The 25,903-nt window shown below is 38.7% G+C and overlaps 1 protein-coding gene across 4 annotated transcripts in view; it reads left to right on the top strand.

Annotated features, from left to right (window-relative positions):
* PTPRN2 (protein tyrosine phosphatase receptor type N2) overlaps nucleotides 1-25,903 on the top strand; it is a 659,325-nt gene that overhangs the window by 580,553 nt on the left and 52,869 nt on the right. For all 4 annotated transcript variants that reach the window (XM_032099269.1, XM_032099287.1, XM_032099259.1 and 1 more), the window contains 2 exons: nucleotides 14,220-14,367; nucleotides 21,827-21,900. In XM_032099269.1, coding sequence (XP_031955160.1) covers nucleotides 14,220-14,367; nucleotides 21,827-21,900 — 222 coding nt within the window. The remainder of the gene's footprint in view (nucleotides 1-14,219; nucleotides 14,368-21,826; nucleotides 21,901-25,903) is intronic.

Here is a 25,903-nt window from a genome sequence, read left to right as displayed (position 1 = left end):
TAGCTAAGGAAAGCTATGGAAATTGCATTCTGAGATGTATCAAAGCTGACTTTATGCTTCAGACTTCCATGCAATTTACTATTAATGAAGCAAGAGATGGAGGCCCCAAATCTATAATTATTACTTACTATTTGAATGACAAGCAAAGAATTTTATCAGCACAGTTTCAAATGAAAGGGGATTAGCAGCTAATGTTGAAATTGTTAATCTTTCTTATTAAAATAATTTTGACGAGAGTGTTTAGCCTGAAAGAGGTTTCTGGAACATCATTTACCATTAAAACAGCTATTTTCTGAGGCTCAGTATGAATTTGTCTAAGTTTGACAGCAGGGTGCAAATATTTTTTAAATGAATGAATATTTTATGGGAGCTAAGGCTGTTCATGTGTGAGCTGATGCCGAGCTGCTTGCTGTGTGCATATTCCTAGAACGTGTAGCAGGATGGTAGTTCAATATCCATCTCACCAAAGTGAAGATGTCTACTGAGATAACAAGGGGAAAAAAGCTACAGCAGGAAAATCTGAGAGCTGAAATTGCACCCACGGCTGTGTCTGCAGACAAGTGATTAGCGGGTGGGAGCCCACGCAGAATCAGGCCCTAGATCTTGATGATATTTTTATGACACAGTGTTACTTCATGTTTATTTAGGCCTTCTTATTCCTTTAAATATCAGTATATTTTCGGGTTTTGTATATTTTTATTAGGATCATGTGCCTTGACATGACTGTTCAGTGGTGGGTGCTTTATACCCACATGCATGCTTGTGTACAAATACCATGTAGAGCAATGGTGTCCTCTATAGGTATAGATAAATATTTTGGAGCAGAGATATAATATATACAACTTCTCTGCTTTAATGAAAAACTGTTTGGCATTTTAAATTTTAAAACCTTTCATTGCAATATTTGCAATTTTTGTCTCTTACAGGAGTGTACAAATGAAGCTGACAAGGCTATTTGTGCTCCTTGGGATGAGGAAATTGTGAATATATAGTGACATAAATGGTGAAAAGCACAGCAGTGATAATTTATAAAATTTAATTTGCGGTGGTCTCAGCCACATCAGTACTGAAGGAGATGTATGTTAAAGAACTTTTTTAATTTGCCTGTGTCACATTACAGAAAAAAGCTAATGGAAAAGATGTCACATGTCTTTGCCAGTGACAAATTTTACCAGTGGAATAGATAGAGACCATTTAAATGCTTTAAGACATTATTTGCATGAGTGGACTATGTATAGCAGTACCATCAACACAACAAACCCTCAATGTACCTGCTCTACCATGAGATTACTCCAAGCTTTACCTCTGTGTGGACCACATGGAACTTCACTGGGCTCACTCCGAAAACTGCAGGTTACAGAACTGACCTTTTATCTGTAGTCCTACAATGTTCCTTGGAACAGTCTTGCAGATGGAGTGCTATTGGAGCAGGAAGTGTCCTAGAGTGTACATTCACTTCTTGCATCAGACAATACCAAAGGAACTTCAGCTTAAGCATAGCAGTTGGTAAATAGCATGCAGTAATGATACCCAGAGAAGCACTTTCATCATAAATCATGTTTTGTATGTATTATAATTATGTGTTAGGTCAAAGGCATCAGGGGTTCTTCTTAATCTGTAAGAATCATAACAAACTATGTAGACCATGACAATAAGAGACAGTCACCATGCCAGTGTGGTAGGCTGGGGTGGACTTAAGAGATGGAATTTTTCAAGGATGGAGCTAATGCAGAACCCAAACCCAAGGCTTTCTAAGTGAAGGAGTATTTCTGATGCAGCTATTTATCTACTGCTTTATCTGCTGCTGGGGAAGGCACCTGGAAACATTGGGTTTATTAACCACAGCAACCTAAGGTGCCCAGGGCAGTGCTGGCTCCCAGCAGAGGGGTGTCCTTCTGCTGGCTGTGTGTGTGTAATACCTGCCTGAGAAAAGTGCTTTCTTCATTCCTCATTGCCTCCTTTCACCTTTTGGTGTCTTTGTTTGCATTAGACCAGTTTAATTAAAAACATCATGATAGTGTCTAGTTGCTATAGTAAATTTACTAATGGTGCCTAGTACACTATTTCTTCTGGAAGTCCAGAAATTACTTTTGTGTCATTTGTAGATCTGTTGTAGTCTGGAAAACTCTGTGGTATCTGAAGGTATGCACCAGCCTTCAACTTACCATATGGTGTCCTTACAACTGAATTTTGAGAAACTTTGTCCTTCAGGTAGGATTCTGGGGCCTGATAAAAGAAATTTTGATTAAAGTCACCAGTATCCTTTCAACTCACTTCAGTAACCAAAATAATAACAGGCCAATGCTTATACACTACTTTTGATCAGTGGATTCAAAGCTCTTTTTAAAGGTTGATATCATTATCCTGTCTTTTTAGTCCAGGAAACTCAGGCACAGACAGGGAAGCATCTTGACCAAGACAAACCTTAAGGTTGGAAACAGAGCCAGAAGTAGACCCCCATTCACTGGTGTCCCAGTGCTGTGCTCTCACAACTCATCATGTTGGCTTTAACAGAAAAAGGATTGTATTGAAGGGTAATATTTTTGCCCTTTTTTGTCACTCATTACTCTTTTTTAAGACATGAAAGTATAAAGGAATTCTGGACTTGGATTTGCCAGATTTCATTCTGTGAGTTTGGTTTTCACCTCATTATCTAAGAGCAAAATATTCCATATTTGGAGAGCTGACTGAAAGATATTAAATACATACTGGAAAAACTTGTGAAAACCAAACTGAGGATGTGCAGTCTATAGTAAATAACCTCTGCGATGGAAAAGGGTGCCTTCCACACATTTTTTGAGTCTCTTCTGAACTGATAAAAGTTTTCTTCAAGAATATATGCCCAATCTGCTAAATCCTTAGCAATCATGCACATGCACCAAATTTTAGGTTCTTTTTCTTTCTGTTTAACAGTCAGCTGTACTTTTACTGTCTACTCAAAGCTACTACTCTCACTCCCTCAATGTATTCTCCTTGTTCAGCATTTGAAGGAAAGGGTTGCAAGGGAAAGAAACAGCATGCAAGGAAATGTTGAGAGTTATCAGCTATGACCAAAATTTACTTCTTCCCATAGCATTTTCTTATTTAGCCATGTTCCAGTTTTTGTTTTTCTGACTTTCTTCCTTTGCAGTATAGTGTCTTCTTTCATCATTTCACTTCTTTGTTGACCTCTACAGTCTGTTCTTGGCTTCTTCTTCTTCTGTCCTCTTTCACATTGTTTTTTCCTTGTTCTTATTTTGCCCTCTGTCACTTCAAATATTTTCATCTGTGGATTAGACCAGTGTTCCTCAAACTTCTTTAAAGTGTTATCCTTTACTGGCTTCCATGGAAACCCAAGAGTCCCAGGAGCAGGCAGAGTGTCTTCAGCTTATGCACTTCTAAAGCTTTTCTACCATCACTTCACAATCCCTTTTGAATGCTTTCATGAGAAAAATATTTGAGAATCTCTGAGCTAGGCCAGCCTCAGTTGAAAATCCCATGGTGCATAGATAAAAGGTTACCTGAAAAATGGGACACTTCCTCTAGATTTGGGAGCTGGGTAGATGCCAGCTGCATCTTTCTCACAGCCAATGTTGCTTATTCTCCTACTGCATGTTGTTTCAACGTGGCTGTGAGTGTGACATGGAAGGGGTAGGGCAGAAGTGTCTTCTCCCGCAGGCTCTTTTAAGTCCTGGAAGGGCTTCTGTGAAAAAAGAGTTTCTTCATGGCTTACTGTCACAGAATCATAAAATCATTTAGGTTGGAAGAGACCTCGAATATCAAGTCTAACCATCAAAAAACCAATGTTTCATCCAACCTGCTTTCTGAGCTGTCTTTTATAGTCAAGCTCTTGGTTTTTACTCTTGCACTGAGTTTGCTCTGCATCCACGGAACTGGCAGTTCACTAACTGGGTTGCTTCTCTGTGGTTTGCTGTGTGCAAACATGGAACTTCCTAGGTAGTGGACATGGTTCCAAAATGGTCCTGAGAGCAAGGATTTGATCATTGAAGGTGTTTGTGGAGTTTGAAGTGTCCTGTCTCTGTTACAGGAGTTTTCTAAGGAAAAGGCTGATTATCCAGTCTGTTCTTTCCCTGCTTTTTCTCAGAGGTGACCATGTGGTCACTTGTTCTTATATGCGTAGTCTGCCTGTGGGCTGTGGGTATAGCATGAGTTGCAAGACTTCTTGGATTTCATATTGCATGTTCTCAATTTTCTACAACCTCTTGTGTGTTTAGGCACAAACTCTATCAATTTGATATCTTACCTTGCCTCACCACCCAAAAAAACCCCAAACCCACACTGAAAAGCAGAGGGGTTTTCCTTTATGAGTTATTATTTTTTTCCTGGAGAAGCACCTTTTCACTTTTATTCACAGGTTTAAGAGTAGCAGTAAGTAAGTACTTATCCCTTTGCTCTAGTAGGGGTATTATGTCTGTAAAAGTAATATTTTCCTTTCTACCCTCAAGATGGCCAGTGTTTAACACAGTCTTATTTTTCCAGACTATCTATAAATCACATCATGTTCTGTATCATTTGGATATGCTTGGTCATGGTTGCTTGGGTTTTACTGGTTTCATTACCTCTGAAGAACTTGACTACACTTGAAGAGAAGATTATTTTTAAACATGACATTTTCAGAATTCTTTATTTATCTCTTGGTAATTCATATATATATAGTAAATGAAGATGACTATGCAAGCGCTCTGAAAAGAAACACAGACTTTAATTCATTAAAATTTAAATTTGAAAATACAGTACCCAACAGAGAACCCAAATTTAGATGCTTAATTGAGTTAGCAGGGCTACGAGAAGAAGAAGCCAGGAAATTTGGTTTTGTGTTTTCAGCCAGGTAATTAGTGTGCAGTAATATATTTTTTAAGTTTTCATTTCAGACACACAACAGACATATAAATGAATCATAGATATGTCTTGGATTGTGGTATGGTGTTCAAAACATTAGTAAGAAAATGAAGCGAGAAAGGATCATCTGAAAAATTGATTGTGTTAGAAGAAAATAGCAGTTTCCTGTGAGAATGGTGTTGGGTGTCAATATTTATCAAAAAGAGTCAAAGGACTTGATATGTATATTTTTGTTCAGTTTTCCAGCTAGTTTTTATTCAACTGTGTAGCTTGTGCTTTTACATTTTAGCAAAGCTACCAGAAATGCTTCCCAAAATGTCTCAGCTGACGAATTCAGCTGACACTCTCCTTGGCACCAGTTCCTGTACTGCAGAGCTGTCTTTAATGGGGAGGTTTGGGCTGAGTCTTTCCTTGTTTTGGATTTATTTTTGGCTTTAAGAAATGTCACAACATATCCCGTGCTGTGAAATAACAGTATTTGGCTAAGAGGTTTAGACCTTAATTTTTGAATAGTCTTCTTTTAAAGGCTGTTTATTATTTAAGATTTCTGTAGTGAAATCTACTATAAGAAGTACAGAAATTTTAGAAACTGATTCTGGATAATTCACCTTTTACATATATATTATTTACCTTAGCATGTATTCATATAAACAACATTCAACATGTGCATAAATTCATCTACTCACCAGCCACTTAAACCATGTACTTCTAAACAAAACCCCCAACCAAAAACCTGTACTAATTCCATCACATTCAGAATATTTGGTATACTTGTGATAAAAATGTTATCAGATATGGATTCATTAATGTTGCCTGACCTTTAGCCATCTCTATAAACATGATCATGGGGTAAGGAAAAAACATCTGTCAAGAATATTCCTGCAAAAATTAGTGTTTTAGGAGCATATTCTGTGACCCTGGGAAATTCATTTTGGTGTTTCTGCCCTTTCATCCCCCATCTGTGAAGCAGCAGTGATACTTGCCTCCCCTGCAGAAGTAATGTGAGCACTTTCAGACAGTTGGACAAGAACGTGCTATAGAAATACAGGGATTGTAAGGGAGAAAATTATATTCCTTTTATGGCAATCATCTTCTCTTTTTTGTTGAGGTTTATTTAAAGCAAAGTAATTGCAGGGGTGAAACTTCATAGGCATAATTTAGATTTCAAGAACGGGGGTAAGGAGGAGGAGATGAGGGTGGTTTTATTTTAAGACCTAGAAGACACCATTAAGTAGCTGATATTCCTTGAGAAGGGATTCCTTGTAGAATGAATTTCTTTATCTTCTGCTATATTTAGAGAGCCAGGTAGAGTAAAAACTTCATAATTAAGCATTCCATTTTTTTAATGTTTAACTTCTTACCTGAATTTCTTTTTAAAAGTATACTTGCCTGCACCATTCAGTTTTTAGCAATGCTTAACATCACTTGTGTTTTCCAAGATTTCCTCCAGAGATGACAACCTGTGTCAGTCCACACCAGGTTGTATCCATCCATTTCACTGGGATTTCATTGAACACCTTTGGCAGCTGGGAGCTGTAAGAAAAGGGATTAGCAAGTGTTTGTGTGACACACACTGATCCCAGCACCTGCTGATTGGATTGATGTAATCCTTTTACAGGTTACAAAACTCTATTATCAGAGCATTAAGAGAGGGAGAGATGGTGATATACACTGCATCAAGGCTATATTAATTTAGGTAAACAGAAGATAGGTGGCCATCTAATATACTTGTGAATTACAGCCATTCTTGCAAAAGTTGTTCACTGGTCCAGTCTGGTAGATAATGCCTTGCACTCCTTGTGCAAAGGTGATACTTCTCTAGCAAACCAGGAACAGTAATTTAACATTATTTTAGATGGCATGCTGAAAGCACAACTGCTCTCTAAGACCACGTTTAGGTGTTTACAATGAGCTTTACATCTAAAAATATGAAACTGAAACTATGGAATGTCATTTTTATTGTTGGCTGGTATCACCATGGAAGTTAAATTATTTCCTAATAATGCAACCTGTTTGAAGCAATCTAGGGATATTATTCTCAACCACACTGAATAGTTGCTTTGTCAGTGAAATGCCTCCCTCTGTCTTTTTTTTTTAGTTTTCCTTCATCACCTACCATATTATGTATGATATTAGTAGTGTTTTATGCCAAATTACAAGTAGAGCTCCATGGTATTTTTCAGTACATAACTGAAAAGCCTCAAAAATATTTTTTTCACTGGTGTAATCATGTTCTGAGGAATATGAGAAACATTAAATCAAAACATATCATGGTAGTAATATGGCTGCAAACATGGAGGAGGAAAAATAATTTCTCAGGGTCTTTTACAAAGAGAAAATACAAATTCCCACTTTTTTATTTCCTATATTTTTTTTCATTTGTGGTTATTGTAAGCAGGAGATCTGAGATGGCACAAGACACGACAGAAAAAAGAAAGGAGCCTTCAGCCTGAAATGACTGACTAATCAGGTGATGAAATCCTGCTTGCAGTAAAGCAGTGGATGCAGAACACTCCCCAGGATTGAAAGCATGTGAGACTTTATAGCCAGATAGTAATTCACTGAGATTTCTTCCAGATACAAGTTCTGTGAGATACTGACAATGAGCTACCACAACAGAATTTTTCATTTTATATGTCTATATAAGCCAAATATAACTACCCCAATAAAGTCACATTTCTTTGCAGTTAATATTGAAAACTTGATATTCTAGACTAAAGCTCGTGTTTCTGACAGTTATGGATTGATGCTTCAGAGATGGAGCTTTCTTGGTAAGATTTACAGGCTCTGCATTATTGTGGGTTGGTTGGATTAGAACGTCAGAAACAACTGTGGGGCTTCCATGGAACAACTATTGGAGAAAACTGATGTTCTTAACATGCTAGTCGATGGAAAGACTGAAATTGGCTGAGATAGTGCATCCTCTATTTATTTAAGGTTTGCTTTGCTAGGAAGAAAGGCAGGAAAGCATGGGCATAGTTTGGCTCTGCTCCCATGTTTCAGCACCACTGAAAGTCTCTTCATGCAAACACGTGTGGTGAACTCCCAGCCTTCTGTCTGCGCAAGAACACCAGGGCAGCTCAGGGACAAAGTCAGATCTTCTGCAAACAAGACTCCAAAGTAACTTCAGTGTTACTATGAAACCATGCTGGGAAGTGAGAAATGCTTAGAAAATGTGGAAAAAACATTATGATGCTCTGCGGGATCTGAATATGGCTCAAGGTTCTAATAGTGACACTGATCTCAGGGAGCTTTATCTGATCAGGTCTGGACAAGTTTGGGTGCACCAAAATAGAAGAATAAAGTGATCATTTTATAAAAGAGGAGTGGGGAGAAGGAAAATAGAAGAGAAATGAACCTTTCTGTTGCTATTCCCCAAGTCCAGACTCCAGCCCTAGAAAATAATGGAGCACATATTGAAAAAGGAGTTGCTGATTATCTGGAGAGAGATTTTTCAAGGGCATAAAAGGAAAAAAGATGTAAGGGTGTCATTTAAGAGGATGGGGAAGGCTGGAGTCCTTCCTTTGTGTGTCTGCTAATCTCTTTCACCCTTTCCATTGGATAGCTAAACAATGAGTAAGAATATGCATAATTTTATAAAGAGTAAATCTTGCCTGGACAAACCTGATTGCTTTTAAGTAAAACTACAAAGCCAAGTAGGTGAAGTGAAAACAACAGATGTAATACATAAAGATTTTAATAAAGTCTTGACACTGTCTCATGAATAGTTAATTGAAAAATTACTGTCAATTTTTTAGAGGATAATTATGTGGATTGAAATGGAGCAAAAGGGTGATATACAAAAAGTAATGATCGAAAGCTATGTCTAGGAGTGTCTGGCAGAGTATAGGAATTGCTCTTAGATCCAGTTATATTTAACTTTTTAAATAATGATGTGGAAGTGAGTGCAAGTGACAATGGCTTTTATCACAGTCTAAAGTTCTGCACAGATGTGATAACAGAGGAGTAATTCAAAAGTCTGAAAATGTTAAACCTGAAAACACATGCAACAAATAAATTATCTTTGAAGAGTCGCAAGAAGACATATCTATAATTTGCATAGATCCATTAATTCATGATCTGTGAAGACACTGGGATATATACAAGCAGGAATTATGGAGAACAGCAATATTATGAGCAAGCAGACTAAAGTTAAAATAAATGGCTTGGTGAAAATGAGTAACAAATTAAGTTTGAAATAGAAAAGCAATATTGTTGACATCTCTGAAGAAACCATCTCAAATGAGAACTAGTATTCCTTATTGAAAATATTTGTATATTTCCAGGTATACAGTGTATAGTTCAAAACAGTTAGAGTCCCAAGAAGTAATAATGAGCTGTGCTTTAGGCTTCTGCTTTAGATACAGAGCAGCCAAATGTTAGAAAGATTCTAGTGTAGTACAAGAAATGACATTATTTGAAGGCCTGGAAGCAGGTAATCAGATAGGCTTCTTCTGTCTCTGAATTCTATAGCTCTGTGAGTAATATGAGTGGGAACAGAGAAATTTACTGTGAAGCCACTAATATAAGGTATTAAGCCAGAAAAAGGAAGGAAGGACAAAACCATATGTGGTGTTGAAAGCAAATTGGGTTTATGCAGAAAAATGTTCCTCTTATATGTAGTCAATGCAATGTGTACTAAAGAACACAAAGAAGTTGAAACAGAGGAGCAAGAATTCTAGGGCATCCTGGGCCAGAACGATGCAACCCATGAGTCTGCAAGGAAAAAAAGCGAAAAAAGCCGTTGCTTAAATTAACTGGAGAGAATACAAAACAAACTTTTTCAAGTACAGTCTTTTACTGCACAATTTGCTATATGATGGCAAAGACAAATTCTCTCCTCTGCACATTCCTTCTGAGGAACCCAGGGAAGCATGACAGCACTGCCTGGGCCTCTGCGTCCCTGGCAAAAGCAGCAGCAGTTTGAAAGCAGTGGCTCCTACACTGTTGGGTGAACACTGTGGGTTTGAGCGGTCACTGTTCACAAGGATTAAGATAATTTCACATCCATGTCTTCAGCTGACATTTGAAATTCGATTAGACCTGTCAAGGTCTGTCGATTTGAGAGCTGCACATCTTTTCACCGAAAGATGCATCCTCAGTCATGAAAAGGGTTTCTACTCAAGTACCATATTGGAAGTATGTTGTCAAAAATAATTGTGGTAACTGAACATCAGCTAATAAAATAGGCATTTTTAAAACAAATATTGTGACAGATGCAAACCATATTATCTCTGAAGAAAGTATTTTGTCTCTTCACCCCAGTAACAAGTGATAGGAGACGAGGGAATGACCTCAAGTTGTGCCAGGGGAGGTTTAGATTGGGTATTAGGGAAAATTTCTTTGCTGAAAGGGCTGTCAGGCACTGGAACAGGCTGCCCAGGGCAGTGATGGAGTCACCACCATCTCTGGAGTTATTTAAAAGACATATAGATTTGGTACTGAGGAACATGGCTTAGTGGTGGACTTGGCAGTGCTGCGTTACCAGTTGGACTCAATGATCTGAGAAACTTTTCCAAGATAAATTATTCCATAGTTCTATGATTTAGAGATTGACCAGTCAATTAGAATTTAATGGTTATATTTTTAACCTTATTTAGTCATAGAGCATGGATTGGACACTCCTCCTGAAAAACAAAAAGAATAAAAAAACCACCAACAACAACAAACCTGAAGTGATTTGAAGCTCTAACAAAGCCATGTTCTACCATAGCCAAGCCAGGCTACTGTGCTCTGTCTTTGTGCCTGTGTGCAGGCACATGGAATCTGTCTTAATATGTGTCACTGGCACCATCTCTTTTGGCCATTCATTGTCCCTGGGACAGCTTCTCATCCTCTGGCTGAAAGCGCCTCTTTTGCCTTACAACTCGCATGTCTCACAGTAACAATAGATTTTATAGCACATCCACTCTGTCCACATAATGTCAGCACATCCTCCTTATCCCCACAGCATGTTTGGTAGCAAGAGTATCTCCTCTGTCTAAACAAGAGAAAGCATGAACTGGGCTACCAGTTGTCGTTGCAGGTGAGGCCCTGTGGAAGGAAAATAGGATTAATGGAATTTAAGGTGCATCAAAAGACCTGTGCAAGCAGATGGAGTTTGTTTGAATAATGGCATATACTTGGGATTACAGGACTTGCCTCATGCACATACTGGTGAAACTCGACCTCTGCTTTTTTCAGCAGGCTTGAGGAGCATTGCAATAACAGTGGTGACAACCTCTATTTATTTTACCTGCTGCTCTGGGACAAGGACAATCATGTGCGTGTTTGACATGTTGGTAATGAATTTCTTTTGTACCAGGCAAACACTGCAGAATGTCTCATCAAAACATCCTAATTAAGGAGTGGATTTGAGTAGACGTACAATCTCTAAAATATCAGAAGTTCCACTCAATTTAATGCATCCAGCATCTCCCAAGAGAGTGTTTCAAAATCACTAAGCTTCTGTTTAGCAAAATGGGGATGAGCATAGGGGCTCTGAAGGACTGTAAATGAAAGATTACTTAACACTGAGGGAATTGTCTGGCTCCTGAATGTTTTAAAGCAGCTTCTTTCTCAGTAGCTTTTAAAAATGTGTGTAAAGCAGACGTTCATATTGTGGAGAGCCTTCCATGGGTGCATTCAAATAGTCAAACCCTCTACAAGGTCTGTCAGGAAGTGCCCTGTGAATCTGATACATGTGATCCAGGAATGGAAACCACACAAAAAATTGTTGGTTAAAGTAAAGATTTCAATGTTTTCATTTGAAAATTCATTTATCTTTACATTCAAGATTATCTGAAAAATGAAGGTGAAAGTAAAAGCTTCTGAGGAGCAGTGAGTTATTTAAAAGTTCATGTGCAGTAAAAGCAGTCAATTTACCTTAACTCTAAACTTAACATTAACTGTGTCAGATTTGATGATTTAAAAAGGAAATTAAATTTATTTTTAAAATGCAATCCTTGAAATCTTCAAAGAGGCAAGTTGGAGTCAACAAAAAGCTCCTTACTACATTCAGCCCTGCCTTTGGAATCAAATGTTCATGGCCCTTTCCTACAGCTTTGTGGACGTACCAGTATTTTGGAGAGATTCAGTGTTGGCAGATCTGTATATCTGCATAAAATGTCCCTGAAGTCTGTGGGACATTGGTGATGGGCATGTCAAAATGAATCAGATTATAAAAATGTGGTTTAAAATGGGAAGATGCTACGGGCTGGTCCTTGACTGCCTGATCTCTGCTGCATGCTAAACAGCTACTCTGAAGCCAGCAGTCTTGGCTCTGTGGTATTGGAAGATTTTGCTATTTTTTTGCTTTGCCTCATAAAAATTCTTATGTACCAGCAAGTCTCTGCTCTGGAGGGATTATCTTTTTTTTTTTTTTTTTTTTTTTTTTCTTTTTTTTTTTTTTTTTTTGTTGTTGTTCAGTGTACATATCCAGGCACAGATTTGCTAGGAGAAAAGAACAGGATTTTAGCCTCCCTCCTTTCCCCAGTAGCAACAGGCTTTTGACAAGGACAAACAAACTATTTGAGGATGGTTTCCTTCTGTTAACTTGCAAGTTAATGCTGGGAACATGTTACCTGACCCACACCCTGACACACAGCGGGGCCACGGCGCTCTCCCAGCTCTGCATCCGTCAGGTCACAGCTCTGTCTACTGCAGTGCTTTTTCCTTCGTTGTAGAAAAAAGCAATCACACAGTAGGTGTTTTGATTGTATCTAGGCCAATTCCACTATTTTTTACCTTCTTTAGAAATCTTTCTTCTAATGCAATATCTTTCTATGTCCTTAAAGACATCCCTTCTGGAAGCGTCACTTCTTGAATTGGTTTTTCAGTACCAGGTTTGATTTACAAACCTTGTGTAAGGACACGGGCGCCCAACAAGCCCTGCACCAAACAAAGCTGTGTGTCAGGTGCTCTTTTGTCATCAAAAAACTGTTCAAGCTGCAAGAGGGAGCAGCATCCTGCCCTGCCAGCCAGGTGGGAAGCACAGTGGCACAACAGCTTTGCAGAGCTCCTGTTTGGCAGAGGACAAGCTGCAAGCTTTTTACACCTTCTGTTAAACCTGTTAAGAGGGCATGAGAGCCTTTCTTCTTTAAAGCACATTCAGGAAGAACAATTCAACATCACAGAGATTGTCTACAGGAAAGGTTTTCTAAGCAATTAAAGTGCTTTTTATGCTTTACAGTGAATCCTTTCTGGGAGCTTTTTCTAGACAAGGTTTGCTACAGATTGGGCTGTACTAGTGAAGGTTCCAGCAATAACCGCTGTGATTGATGTTTGGGCCAGAAGCTTCGCTATTGACCCCAGCCCTGAGCCTGTCTCCTAAACAGTCTGTCCCTTTTTAAATGTGTTTAAGAATGTTAATTTCAACCTACCTAGTAAAGGCAGTATGGAGTCTAATTTACAAATATGGACAGGGGTGTAATGTGAGATGGTTCTCTTGCTTGTTGTAGGAGCAGATTGCAGGCTCTGCAAGGTAATGAGGCTGTGTAAGTAGGCTTACAGTACCAGGTGGTCACTTTCTTAATTTTGTGTTAAAGGGAGAGGAAGATTTCTGGGTTCCCGCACCCTTCCTCTTTTCTGCTTTCTTTTCCTTACATACTTGGTTTATTTTCTGATCCATGGGGTGAAGGAAAAGGGTTTTGGTTCACTTTTCTCAAAAAAAAAAGGAACTGAATTCCTGATCCACTTTTGGACTGGATCTCTAGCCTTGGGAGATCTGCAAAAGCTTAAGACCTGCACCAATATACTTTGATGGGCCGTCATTCTTGCCACAGACAGTTTTCTTTGGTGATGCTTTTCCTAGTACTGTTAACTGAATGTAATGTACAATCTTTAACAACATATGTTAATGTTAATTAGCAACACCTCCTCAGTTCAAGGCTCGCTCCTTGCCAGTTTGTCTGCAAGATGAGTTTCTGATGACCCAGTCCTTGAGCTGTGACAGTTCAGCCCGGCAATTTTTACATTATTTTCAACATCTTTATCACTGTTGTGATGTGCATATGTGCTTGAGCTTTAGTTGTAAAAGCCTTTGTTTTGAGAGGAGTCGTTGTTTTTAGTAATTTTTGTCAATGGAACTTTGTTTCTTTTCCATTGCCTAATGAAAGAGACATTTGGACTTATGTTTTCTAGGTACTGAAGAAGAAATAATTTTCTCCTAAACCTCAGTAACCAGAGGTTTCATGCATTTCCTCTGTTAGGAATATTTTATCGTTCTCATTTTTTATAGCACAAATAAGCTTGAAGTTAACTCTCTTAAGTAAATAAATTAACCTTAAAACAGCCTTTTTTCCCCCCAAATCTCAGAATTCCCATGCTTTGAGAAACATCCTTTTAGCTTAGCTTTCAGCCTAGCTAAGTCAATGCTTAATGCAGTATCCTTTTAATTCCAGTCCTACATGGAAGATCACCTGAAAAACAAGAATCGTCTGGAGAAGGAGTGGGAAGCTCTGTGCGCCTACCAGGCTGAGCCCAACGACAGCGCTGTTGCACAGCAGGAGGAGAATGTCCAGAAGAACCGCTCACTGGCTGTAGTACCTTGTATGTACACCTCCCTTTGCATCATGGTGTTTTAAGTTCTTGATACGTTCCCCAATATCCTTTGCACAGTGGTGTGAAAGCTGCAGATGGCAGGCAAACAATGTGGAGTGTTTTTTAGATGTACTAGAAAGCTGTGGCTACAACTGTGGGCTGGATGTGTGTCCTGTTGTCATATCAGACCCTGTTTATCTCCTTGTAAGTTGCTTATGTGCTACAAAAATGCATAACTGTGCCACATAACACCGGTGCTGCAGCTGTGCTGTCTCACAAAATTCCATATATTCAGTGCTGGAATATAACTTCTGTACAAGAGTGGCATCTGTAGCTATTCAATAGAAGTCTCTTCTTCTGACCAAGACAAGTTGGTCTCTTGTCCATCCAGCAGTAATACCAGCAGTCTATAGACAGAGCTAGATCTGTTTATCAGATACTCAGCGGTACTGAAGGAGCCCCTTTAGGCTTCAGTGGATAAGTCTGCAAACTGGCTTCTCTCTGCAAGGCTTAGGATAAAAAGAGAAAAATAAAAATAGTGATTAAAAAAAGGAACCGATGCTTATATTCCTAGAATCTGCTCTTTCCTGTAAGCAGCCACCTTTTGAGCTTGAAATAAAAGTAACATACTTTTCCTATGCAGACATATATATATCTCATAGATTACATTAGTAATGTATGGACACATATTTCATTAAGCAACCAATGAAACAAAAATGAAACTGAGAATATATGCACAGTCTACAGCAACCAAAATTCTCTCAATCAGTGTGCCCACAATCCAGCTGGATAGCTTGGCAAACATATATAGCTGGTTTAATTTTTAAAGTGCCCTGAAAACCTTAATTTTCCCTAAGAGAGCCTTGGGCAAGTACTTTTCCTCCTTTAGAAATGGGGAAATGACAGGTAACACGTTAAGTAAATGTCATAGACAGATTTAGAGTGAAGATTCTTTGGAAGGACATGATAATTTCACTGAGCCCATCAGTCCTTGCATATTTGCTTCAGCAGGCTTTGTCTCTTTTGTTTATGTAGTGGCTGTTTCTGCAATACTTTGCTGCTCAGGAGTGGATTAGAGCAACTTGGCAGTATTAATTCTCCCAAGTAAATATGGTGCTGGTCAAAAGCCTTTTGGGGCAACAACAGCAGTTTGCTGACTTCTATGTGTTTTGGGATCAGGCCTGTTGAGAAGTTCTAAAGTAGTCACCATGAAAATTGAAGTAGTGCAAGCTTTCTGTGCCCTTTTGCATCCTGAAAAAAACAGCACTTAACTGACATGATAGGAAGAGAAAATTTTCCATGCAAATATGTATCGATCCAAGTTAATCTTCCTGTGTAAAGTGTTCTATCAATATGGACCTACAGTCAGACCATCTTAAGATATTTCAAGTTCCTGCTCGTAAATGAGGCTGGTTTTTGTTGCTGCCAGAGAGACAGCATAGGAGCTACAGATGTTGCCAGAAATTGGTGCTGGTTATTCGATAAGTAGAAACTTCATGATACAATGAAGCTATAAGTGTCTTCATTATACAATGAGCTATAAGATAGAAACCTTCAGAGTAGACTTTTCTACCTCTGAATCCAGAAGTATCATGGCTCTGACAGTGCTAAAGAGCAGAGATTTTTAGCTTGGGTGTCACAGAATCATTTGGGTTGGGAAAGTCCTCTAAGATCATCAATTCAGTCATTAACCCAGCACTGCCAAGCCACCACTAAACCACATCCCTGAGTACCACGTGTACATGTCTTTTAAATACCCTCAGGGATGGTGACAGATTCTCTTTTCATCATACTGTACCATGTGGATGTATCAGCCAGCCTTTGTTGCTCTTCCATTGCTTCTTCCATGGCATGTTTTTATGCCTGTTTTTCCCATACCTGGGTCTAGACTGAATCAATGCTGCCTGTGAAGGAATTTGGACATGGATAGGGTGACTGCAATTTATCTGAAGTTTCAACAAAAAATATTCTAGTACATTTAAAAGGGTAAAATGATATATTTGCTTTTTTTCTTCAATGTGGAAACTTCTATTACAAATATTCGTGCACTGGGAATTTTCCTTTTTGACTGAATTGCACAAAATTACCTGCCTTCACTTTCTGAAGTTGCTGTGCACTGGTAAACAGCTGTCCTGTTATATATGTTTAAACTACTTGCTACTTTGTTGATGGGTGGAAAGTATGGCATAGAGTTTAAACAATATTAAATTTTGATGAGGCAGTGGTTATTTTAGACTCTAAGATTAGACTGAGATGAGAAAGTCCAGTTTGTCCACATTTTTTTTTTAACTGTGTTAGGCATGAAAACTATAGCAAAAAAAGCCATAGATTTGCTTCATAATGTATGAAGAAGCAAACCTGATATGCTTTTGATATTCTACAAAGTTATTATGCTGTATTCAGTGCATTCTCACAGAGTAATGCCTTATTAGTGTTTCCTTACTCCTTTCATATTCATAATCACCTTGACAAGGTAGAACAAGGTTGCCAATTCACGTAGAAGATTTCATCTTAGAAAGGCTTCAAAGAAGCTTTAATATCGTGTTGTATTTGCTTTGCATTTTTCTTTCTGAACCAGTCTTGAAGTAATACAATATTATTTTTACTGATTATATAACTGATTTAATTATTATCACAATTTTATCATAGACTACTCTTACACCTAACTTTTCTATTTACAAACAGCTTTTAAAATACTTGATAGCAGAACACCTTGACACTACGCTTAACTAATTACAAGTTAAAAAAATACTAACAATTCAAGTTACCTGGACCTAACAAAACTGTATCCTTTTATCCAATCAACAAGCAGATTGCTATAATTTAGGGCACATGGTGTTTATATTTAGTGCTATAATTTAGTGATGCCTATTTTATGTATGAATACATGAGCAGCTCAAGAAAAGCTTTCCAAATTTTTATTCTCTTTTTGCATCTCTGAAAAATAAACCCATCTCAATAGAGGCAATACTGTATGTTTTATTTATGTATACCATGAATATATACAGGTATTTAAAACATTTGGCAAACAACTTTTTGCAGTGAACATCTATCAAAAACTGTCCACCATAGCCGTGTCCATGGGTCATGGTATACATTAAAGCAACCTGCTTATCTCTGTGCTTTGGCTTTCCTCTAAAGGAAAGCAAAGCAGTTACAGGCAAAACATGCACCCAGATCTGAGGCTGGCTTGCCTTTAGAGCACAGCCAGGGGTTGTGCACCAAAGATGGGAACACCTGAGCAGAGGGTTGTGTGCATTACCCATATTACGGGTGCATGTACAAATTGTGCTCTGAAATGAATGAACTTGAGCAGTTCAGAGCAAAGAAAAGTTCCACTTTCTGCAGATCATCTGTAGGCAAAATAATGATAATCAGCAGATTATGATTTTTCATAGTCTTCGGATTGCTCCACTTTTCCTCAGTAGTTCTTCACTTTCTTAATTCAGTGGAGTTCTGTGTAGTGCTTTGTATGGGAAAAAAAAAAATAGATCAGTCTAAATCTAGAAGGAAGAGAATTATGATCCAGGCAGAATGTGCCAGGTTGATTGCTGTAAGATTTGCCTTGTTCTGTGAGGCCTGGATTTGGACAACCCAAATTTGCCCATATTCCTTGTTTGCAGCCTTGTTTGTTGGTTCTGTTCCTTCAGAAGTATCTGATTAAAAGGAAACAAAAGACAGAGGAAAGATGTGAGTCTTACTTTGCCAAGCTTTCAATCTCCATCTAACAACAAAAATAATATATTTCCATCAAGTTGCAGTGCCACTGTGAGAGAAGTAGAAGATTGAGATGACATACTACTGTAGTATTGGTCACTGTTTAAATAATCCAGATAGTAATGTTATTTTATGCTCAACTCAGTCATTTAAACACAGGAATCCAGTGTTTGAGATGCTGTAAGTACTCAAGGTATCTAGGCAGAACTAGCAGGTATAACACAAGCTCTGCGGGATGCTCCTGCCTGCTAGCCCGAGTGTTCTTAGGACACTCAAATATCAGTAGAAACCTACACTGAGGTGTTGAAACCAAGTTTTCTGGGCATGAATGTGTGAAATTGTAGATTAGGATGCCTCAATTTAAGTGTCTCCATGTAGCTGCCTCCATGTGAGCCGGGTGTCAAAGCCCCTGATACAGCCAGTGAGAAGCCAGTCAGTGCAGTGACATGAGGAGAGCTGTGCAATGGCCAAAAGTTGGTATTCGTATTTACAGTGAAATGAATAGCTTTAGGATGCCACTGTGTATCCTATGTGAGCTTCAGATGCTGGTCTAATAGGGTACAAGTCTTTGGGTCTTGTGTCCTCTCTGTTATCCTTGTGCAATGTCTCATCTACGCTACAGTTTCTCAAACAGTCCAAAATATATTCGTATTTAGCTGGCTAAATCAAGCTCCATTAACTTTACATGAAGATATTTATGTGTAGACACCAAAACTTAGCTTTTTCAGTCTGTAAATTAAGATTTATATACTGCAGACTCTTGTGTGTTAGCTTATATCATGTCCTTTATGCTCTATCCTCTACATTTTATAATTTATATTTTATGTGTATATAAAATACAACACTGTGCTGTGTTTCTCCTGAGCTACAGGTTAATATAAACCTTCTTATTTAGGAAGCCTCCTCTGCCACTTGTATCCATCTATACATTTTGCTTTTCTTTCAGCTCTGGCTTGGCTGGAGCAATAGCAAATGCAAAGCAGTTCAGCATTCAGCAGCAGCTATTGTAGATACTTAAAATGATGACGAGCTGTAGCTTGGCCAGATTGCAGTAGCTAGTAACAGCATTTGTCTTTTCTCTCACTTCCTTATTACAACCCCTCTCCTCTCCTATTTCTTCATTCATCTTTCTTTCTTGTTTGTTAGATTGATCTTATGTATCTTTCTTTTCTGACATACCTTCCTTACTTTTATTTCCTGCTTCTCACATAATCAATATGCAGTTTGCCAAAAAAAAAAAAAATGCTGTAGATTCAGCATTTTCCCCATAGTTGCTCATTGTTAACATAACAATCTGGTGTCCATGGTATTCTGTTGGTTTTTTTTTTCTTTTCTTCTTCCCCTGCCTGTTTCTGAAGAGCTATTATGCTAGTTCCTAGAAGCTTTGAGGTGATAACAGGCATAGACAAGCTCAATCTGTTCATTGTCAATATGAATGTTTGATGCTGCAACTGAAGCACACATGGGTGCAAACTCCTGATGTATGCAGAAAAACACGTACGACCTTTTTTGCACACTTCTTTTTTCTAAGTGCAAATACAAAGGCTCACCACCTTTTCACTACCAAAGCCTTAACATGTCTCACCCCCTGATAAACTCTCCAAGACAGCAAGATAATGACATGGCACACTAAATCAGAGAGTCTGGATAAAACACTATGTTTTAAAAAAAAAGATCCTGAAGTTACTGATCTCACACTTTATTCTTATTGGAGAGTCACCCTGACATCTGTTTGCTAAATACTGATGAATCACTGTCTGCTCTTTCTCCTTTATCCATTTGAAAACATTTCACACATTTCCTTTGGTGATTAGTTCAAACACTTTTGCTGTTCAATGAACAGGGCTTATCCTGAGTGCTTGCTTAGCTTAAGGTGTGTGAGAGACCACATTTACTGCATGTAACCTGTGTACCTTCTGCAAAGCCAGAAGGTTTCAGAGTTGCAATTCTTCAAGCACTCTGTGGCAATGCTCATTGCAAAGCCTCCTATAAAAATATTGGGTAGCCCAAGATCTCAGGTGTCAAAAGTTCATATTTATGTTTTGGATTTTTTAGTGCAGTGTTGTCAAAGTGAGGTGGAAATGAATAATGTTCATGAACATCTTCCCTTTCTTGTCCTCTTCCTCCTCCTATTGTGTTGAAACATTAGCAGGGAAAGTAATTTTATGTGAATAGTAAAGAATATCTCTTCAGTTATTTGATGTCACTTGTTCATCATTAATCTTATTCCAGAGGAAGATTACTAACACTGTTGGGTGAGATTGAGTGACTATAAACAACACTCTTGCAAGCATCCCTTTGTCTTGCTCATGTATTGAACTGCCATGGCATTACCATTGAATAAATCAAAGCAGAGCCCAAACTCTCTGTTTCTACCTTCGTGTGTGGTACTTACAATGTTTGATAATTCATTTTTTATTCCTCATTATTAAAATAATGATTGGTACTTAACAGCCAACTTGGAATCCTGGTGTTGGGTGGTGTCACAAGCCACTAGACAAGGTACTCTTATTTTGTCTATTTGAAAAATGAGTGGAAAGATCCTTGATCCCCTCAAAACATTAGTATCCGTATTCAGCTGTAGAGAGCCACAGAAGGGACAGCTCCCATCCTCTTTCCACCATATACTGTGCAGGGTGGGTTTCCTGAGAAGTATAAATTGTGCTGGTTATATATCAAGTACAAGTTGTTTGAGATTTGTATGTGGACTTAAGACATCTCTCACATAAATTATCTGAGTGTGATCTGGGCTTTCTTTCTTTAGTCAGTGGAAAGAAAATGCATTTCTTGAGCACAATTTGGCCTTTTTGCGACAGCTAAATCAGGATTAAATGATTCATCACATCGAAACATTTCTCAGAAATTGAGTCTGGATGACTGGAAGAGATGCAGACATCTGCATTGTCACTGCCTTAGTATAGACAAATAAAACCCATCCATTGTATGTGTTCTGATGTAGAAATAATTATTTTTAAAAAGGCTAGAGTTTTGGGGTGTACCAATAAATATAATTGAGCTAGCACCAGTAAAATTACAAGTTAAAAAGTGATAAAATAATCTTGATGATGGGCAAACAAAGTGAGTATGTCTCCTATGTCCACAACTGCTGTTTTCTTTACTGGTGTCTGAACTAGCTACAGTAACAGCAGTGTAAGATGTCTATGTGTGCTCCAGTTGTACTTTAAGTGAAATTGTTGGCATTTTTTCTCTCCCATGATCATCTCCAAGTCATATTGTCTCCCCATGTCACTAGTGGAACACCACACAGCACTGGTCTTTGACGAGGACAGATTAACTTAGTGTCCAGCTCTCAGCTATATTTCCATGTTCCTGTTGTTCATTTTATAGAGAAGTCAGGTGGACAAAGTCCCATCAGCTTCCCTCTTCCATGACCCTGCAAGCACAGGAATATTTGCTGTATTACTGGGGGGTTTTAGTGATTTGACTAGTTTAAATCTTAAACTCTTTAAACAGAAGAGGTTCTCCTTTTTCCTTGAGAGGTTGCAGCACATCACAGTGCATCTCATGAAGACAGAATTTCTGACACTGAGCCTCTGGAGTATCCCATTGCTTCATTCCTGGGTCAGGCTATGATTCTGTGTCTGTATCCACCCTATGGCTAGGTTGGGAGTCAGAAGGACATATCCTTTCTGATATTTACCTGTCTTGAAAAGCACATTAATTTAATAATAACTTAAAATGGGTAGAATACTGGTATAGAAACTTTCTTCTCTTATTTTCTCCTTTGCAGATGACCATTCCAGGATATGTCTGAAAGGTGAAAGTAGCCACGACAATTCAGATTACATCAATGCCAGTCCAATTGTAAGTACGGTAACCTATGAGAAGTATTCCAGATAGTTGATCCTTGTCATTCCTTATTGTCAAAATAGGCTCACTGTGGGCACCTCACTGCTAATCTCAGGTTGTGAGCACCTCACAACACCGGTGTTTCAGCCTGTCCTTTCAAATTGAAGAGAAATATATGTGCATGTAATACCGTTGAAGTTTATGTACTAAGAAACAGTCACTAGATAACCCTCATTCTACCTTGTAATACTGTCAGTCAGTTTTTCTGTACTTGATATTAGATATTAATTTAGAGATCATAAAATTCAATGCTTTACTTTAGTGGAGCTTTTCCTTCTCTGAGGGGTAAAAATAGTTTGTTCTTTTTTGCATTGTCCTGCTAGCTACAGTAGGAGGAATGGTATCTGTAGGCATGGAGAGCTGAGCTCCACAGACTTCTGAGCTTCTTCTGCATTAGGAAGTGACATTTCCCATTGCCTTTCTTCCTCTGTTGACCTAGTGATGCACAGTCTGGTGGTGCTGTAGCTCTCCTGGTTCTTTTCTGAGCTTGCTGTTTTGGAAGCAAGAACAGGTTCCCCTAGCCCCTGTGAATTCATTCCAACTGCAAAGTAGGTTAGTCCAATTTTTGTGTCCAGGTACTCCAGCTGCCATTTCCCATGACTATGTGAGCTGAATGTGAATCCTTTCTTCTCCATGAAAGGTGATAGGGAGAAAAGGTCTCTGTAGACACCAAATAGGTATGGTAATGCCTGAAGCATTGCCCTGTCCTAGCATCTCAATGGAAGTGTCAGGATATCCACGTGAAGGGGGAAAAAAACACTGTGTCCTTGACCTCCGTGGGACTGCTGGTATTGCAGTCACTTTTTCTCATGGTTTTTATTCACATTAATTAGGCACTAAAAAGTTATTATAGGGCAACTGTGAGAAAGAACTTAGGATGGAGAATTAGATCTCACTGCAGTGGGCTGTATAGGCCATTACTGGCTCATTTTTCTGGGGAGTATCACTCCCCCAGTTAAATGACTTTGTGTGGGCAAGGCAGCTGACAATTTGCAACAGCATGAAATTACAGGCTGCTTCCTTCCAATGTTGTTGACAATACTTCTTTTTCTTAAAAAAACCCCACAGCTAGATAGAAACTGTTCCCTGATCTTTGTTTCAGCAGAGTTCAAAAGCTTCATTTCCTTCAACACATAAAAGCACTTTATTCAAGGAGTTAAAAAACACACAGAAGCCAAAAAACACCTTTGGGATATTTTTGTCTTTGGCTTAGGGTAGAGGGGAAACCAAAGCACCTGCATGTTAAGGCATTGCCAGTTTCCATTTCAGAGGACAAGGGTAGATAGGCACAGATTAGAGTTTTTAGACTGCTTTTAGGTATGTCTCTGACTAGACCAAGCTCTATCTGGCACCGGGATCAGGGGATCACAGTAAGTTGGTGTTCCAAGGAATATGTAGCCTGCTTGTAAAATCATACCCAGAGGTCCAGCTCCAGGGCTTCAGTGCTCTGTTTTTGTCTTCAGGACCCATCTGGTGAGTTATGTTTGGTCAAGCCTTCATCTGATAGTAGAAACTGAGAATTTTTGTGGGAAGGACAGGAGTGGGAGGTGATAACTGGAAGTGAGATATTGTATTCTTGTGAGAGCTTGGTTGTAATTCACATGGCAACGACATGGTATCAAAGTGGAACTACAGCATCTGTAGACAGTGCTAAGCCAGGTTCAGTGTTGACAGCAGTACAAATGCTGGGTTTTTACTGAAAAACTGGGCTTCTGCAACCTGCCCAAAAGTCTGTGTAGATGCAGCTTAACTAGTTTTAGTACACAAATTTGGCTGGAAAAAGCATAAAATCTTGCATGTGTGTATATATCCGTTGCAATTGTAGTTCTGGATTATAGTGTAACTGTTTCTTTAATTACACTGAAGAGAAAAGTATTAGATTAAGTAGTGTTGGAAGTGAAGAAACAGGACTAAGCTATCCCATTGACAGAACTGGGAAGAGGTTTGCTTTATCAGGATGCCCACAGCTAATGTAAGCAGAGGGTCTCTGCTTCCTCAGCTTTAACTCTTTTTTTTTACAAAGGGTTGCAATCTTCCCTTTCCATCTAGCTCTTAATAAGGGTCCTTCTGCAGGGTTAGAAGGTATTTATCTTTGTAGTTTTCCCAGACTCAAGGGTTTTGTTCAATACAAGTCACACTGATGAAGCAAAAATTCTTATGGTTGTCTTTATATCTCTTACAGAAATACTTCTATGCCCAGAAATAAGTGGGTTCACAAGTGTTGCATTAGATTGGGACAAGTGCCCAGTAAATTTCATAGCCAAGAAAAACTGCCAAGAAAAGTCTTCAAGTTCCTCTTCTTCATGGTAGGAGAGAGACCCTACAGTGAGAAGTGCCACAGCTGACATTTGTGTAGACCTGCTATTCCAAGGAAAGAGATGCTCTATTTAGTTACATGAGTTTGTTCCACTAAGCCAGTAATCATTTTGATATTTTGAAAGCAATAGATCAAAGTGTTCCCTGAAGGTGATGCAGTGGGAGGTTGATAGGAGGAAATCCCTGCTTTGCAAGCCCATGGTCTGGAAAGATTCCCTGCAAACTGTTGAAATTCAAACCAAATTAAATATCCTCAGATTAGCGTAAACATATTTGTTAATCTGGTGTAGTTTTTGTGTAATGAGGTAGAATATAGGAGTGGCAGAGATATCCAGTCTCTGTTCTCCCCACTTCAAATGCCTACTGCAATATTGTATTGGGCATTTGATTCTGCAATATTTACTGTGGTTATACAGAGTTGGACATATGTGCTATTTCTACTGCTTTTTACCCAAGATCTTTTCGGGTAGCAGGCACACATTTAGTCAGTGTCTTTGTAAGCACACAGTAGATGTGGAATATCAGTACAGCTGATATTCACTCACTCTTGCAAAAATCCTACCGTTTCTTTCCTTCAGACTGTTTCAACTTAAATAACCTCAGTAATTATCCTGTCAATACAGTGATGCTCCTGATGCGTTTTCTCCTTGCAGTGCCTGGGTGAGGAGTGAGCACTGTTGTGAGATGAGCATTGCTAGCACAGGATCAGTATGGGATGAACTGACTGGAAGAAGCTTTTTCCTCCCTGTGTGTGGGAACTGTCTGGTGCAGGAAGAGTATAAAATGAAGTAATTATATTTGAGCTTCGGAGAGGGAGGCTGCCAGTCCTGTACATGTCGCTGGGTATCTCCAGCTTCTGGGTCAGTGGTCCAGTCTCCAGCTGGGGCTCACTCAACCTTCACTGAAGCCTAAATGAGTGCAGCAGCACACCATAAAAAAATCCCCGTGCTAGACAATGAGCTGGCCACCTGCCCACATGTTTCTTCCTTTTAAATAATGCTTCTCCCCCTCAACACCTCAATACTTCACAATATGATGTGAAAACTGGGGTTACATTGATGGCTTCACTGCAACTGGGAATGGGTGAAGAGAATCAGGAAAGATTTAGTCCAAGTTCTTCCCATTTGTCTTTAATTTTGCTGTAGCATGAGGCCAGGCTAAATGAGTCCTTAGGATAAATTTGCACGGTAAAAGTGAGGTAGAAATCTGTTCCCCTCCTCTCTGAAATAACATAAAGTACTATGATAATAACTCTGGTATCGGCAGCTGAATGAAAGGCTTGCAATTACAGCACAAGGAGACTCTGACTGTGCAGAATAAAACTGTGATAATTACTTCTGTCATATTTGTACTTAGTCCTCATTAAATTTCAGGAAAATCATCCAGTAGTAAATAATGTGCAATCTTTGCTTTTAAATCAGAGGTCATGAAAGTAAATGGGAAATTCTGTTTTTCCTCATAGGGTGTCTGAGAGAGAAAAAATCTCATCAACTACATTTTAAAACTCAGTTTGCTTATTATTGAAGACACCAGACTGAGGAATGTCATTAGCATGACAGTTTGTTCAAATACAGCATACAAATTTCATCACCAAGAATAGACTCTGAAATTCATAATGGCATAGGCAACCAGATTTGCTTCT

Source organism: Corvus moneduloides, chromosome 1 (genome assembly GCF_009650955.1).
Source record: "Corvus moneduloides isolate bCorMon1 chromosome 1, bCorMon1.pri, whole genome shotgun sequence".
Taxonomy (NCBI): Eukaryota; Metazoa; Chordata; class Aves; order Passeriformes; family Corvidae; genus Corvus; species Corvus moneduloides.
This window is presented reverse-complemented; position numbering and strand designations above follow the sequence as displayed.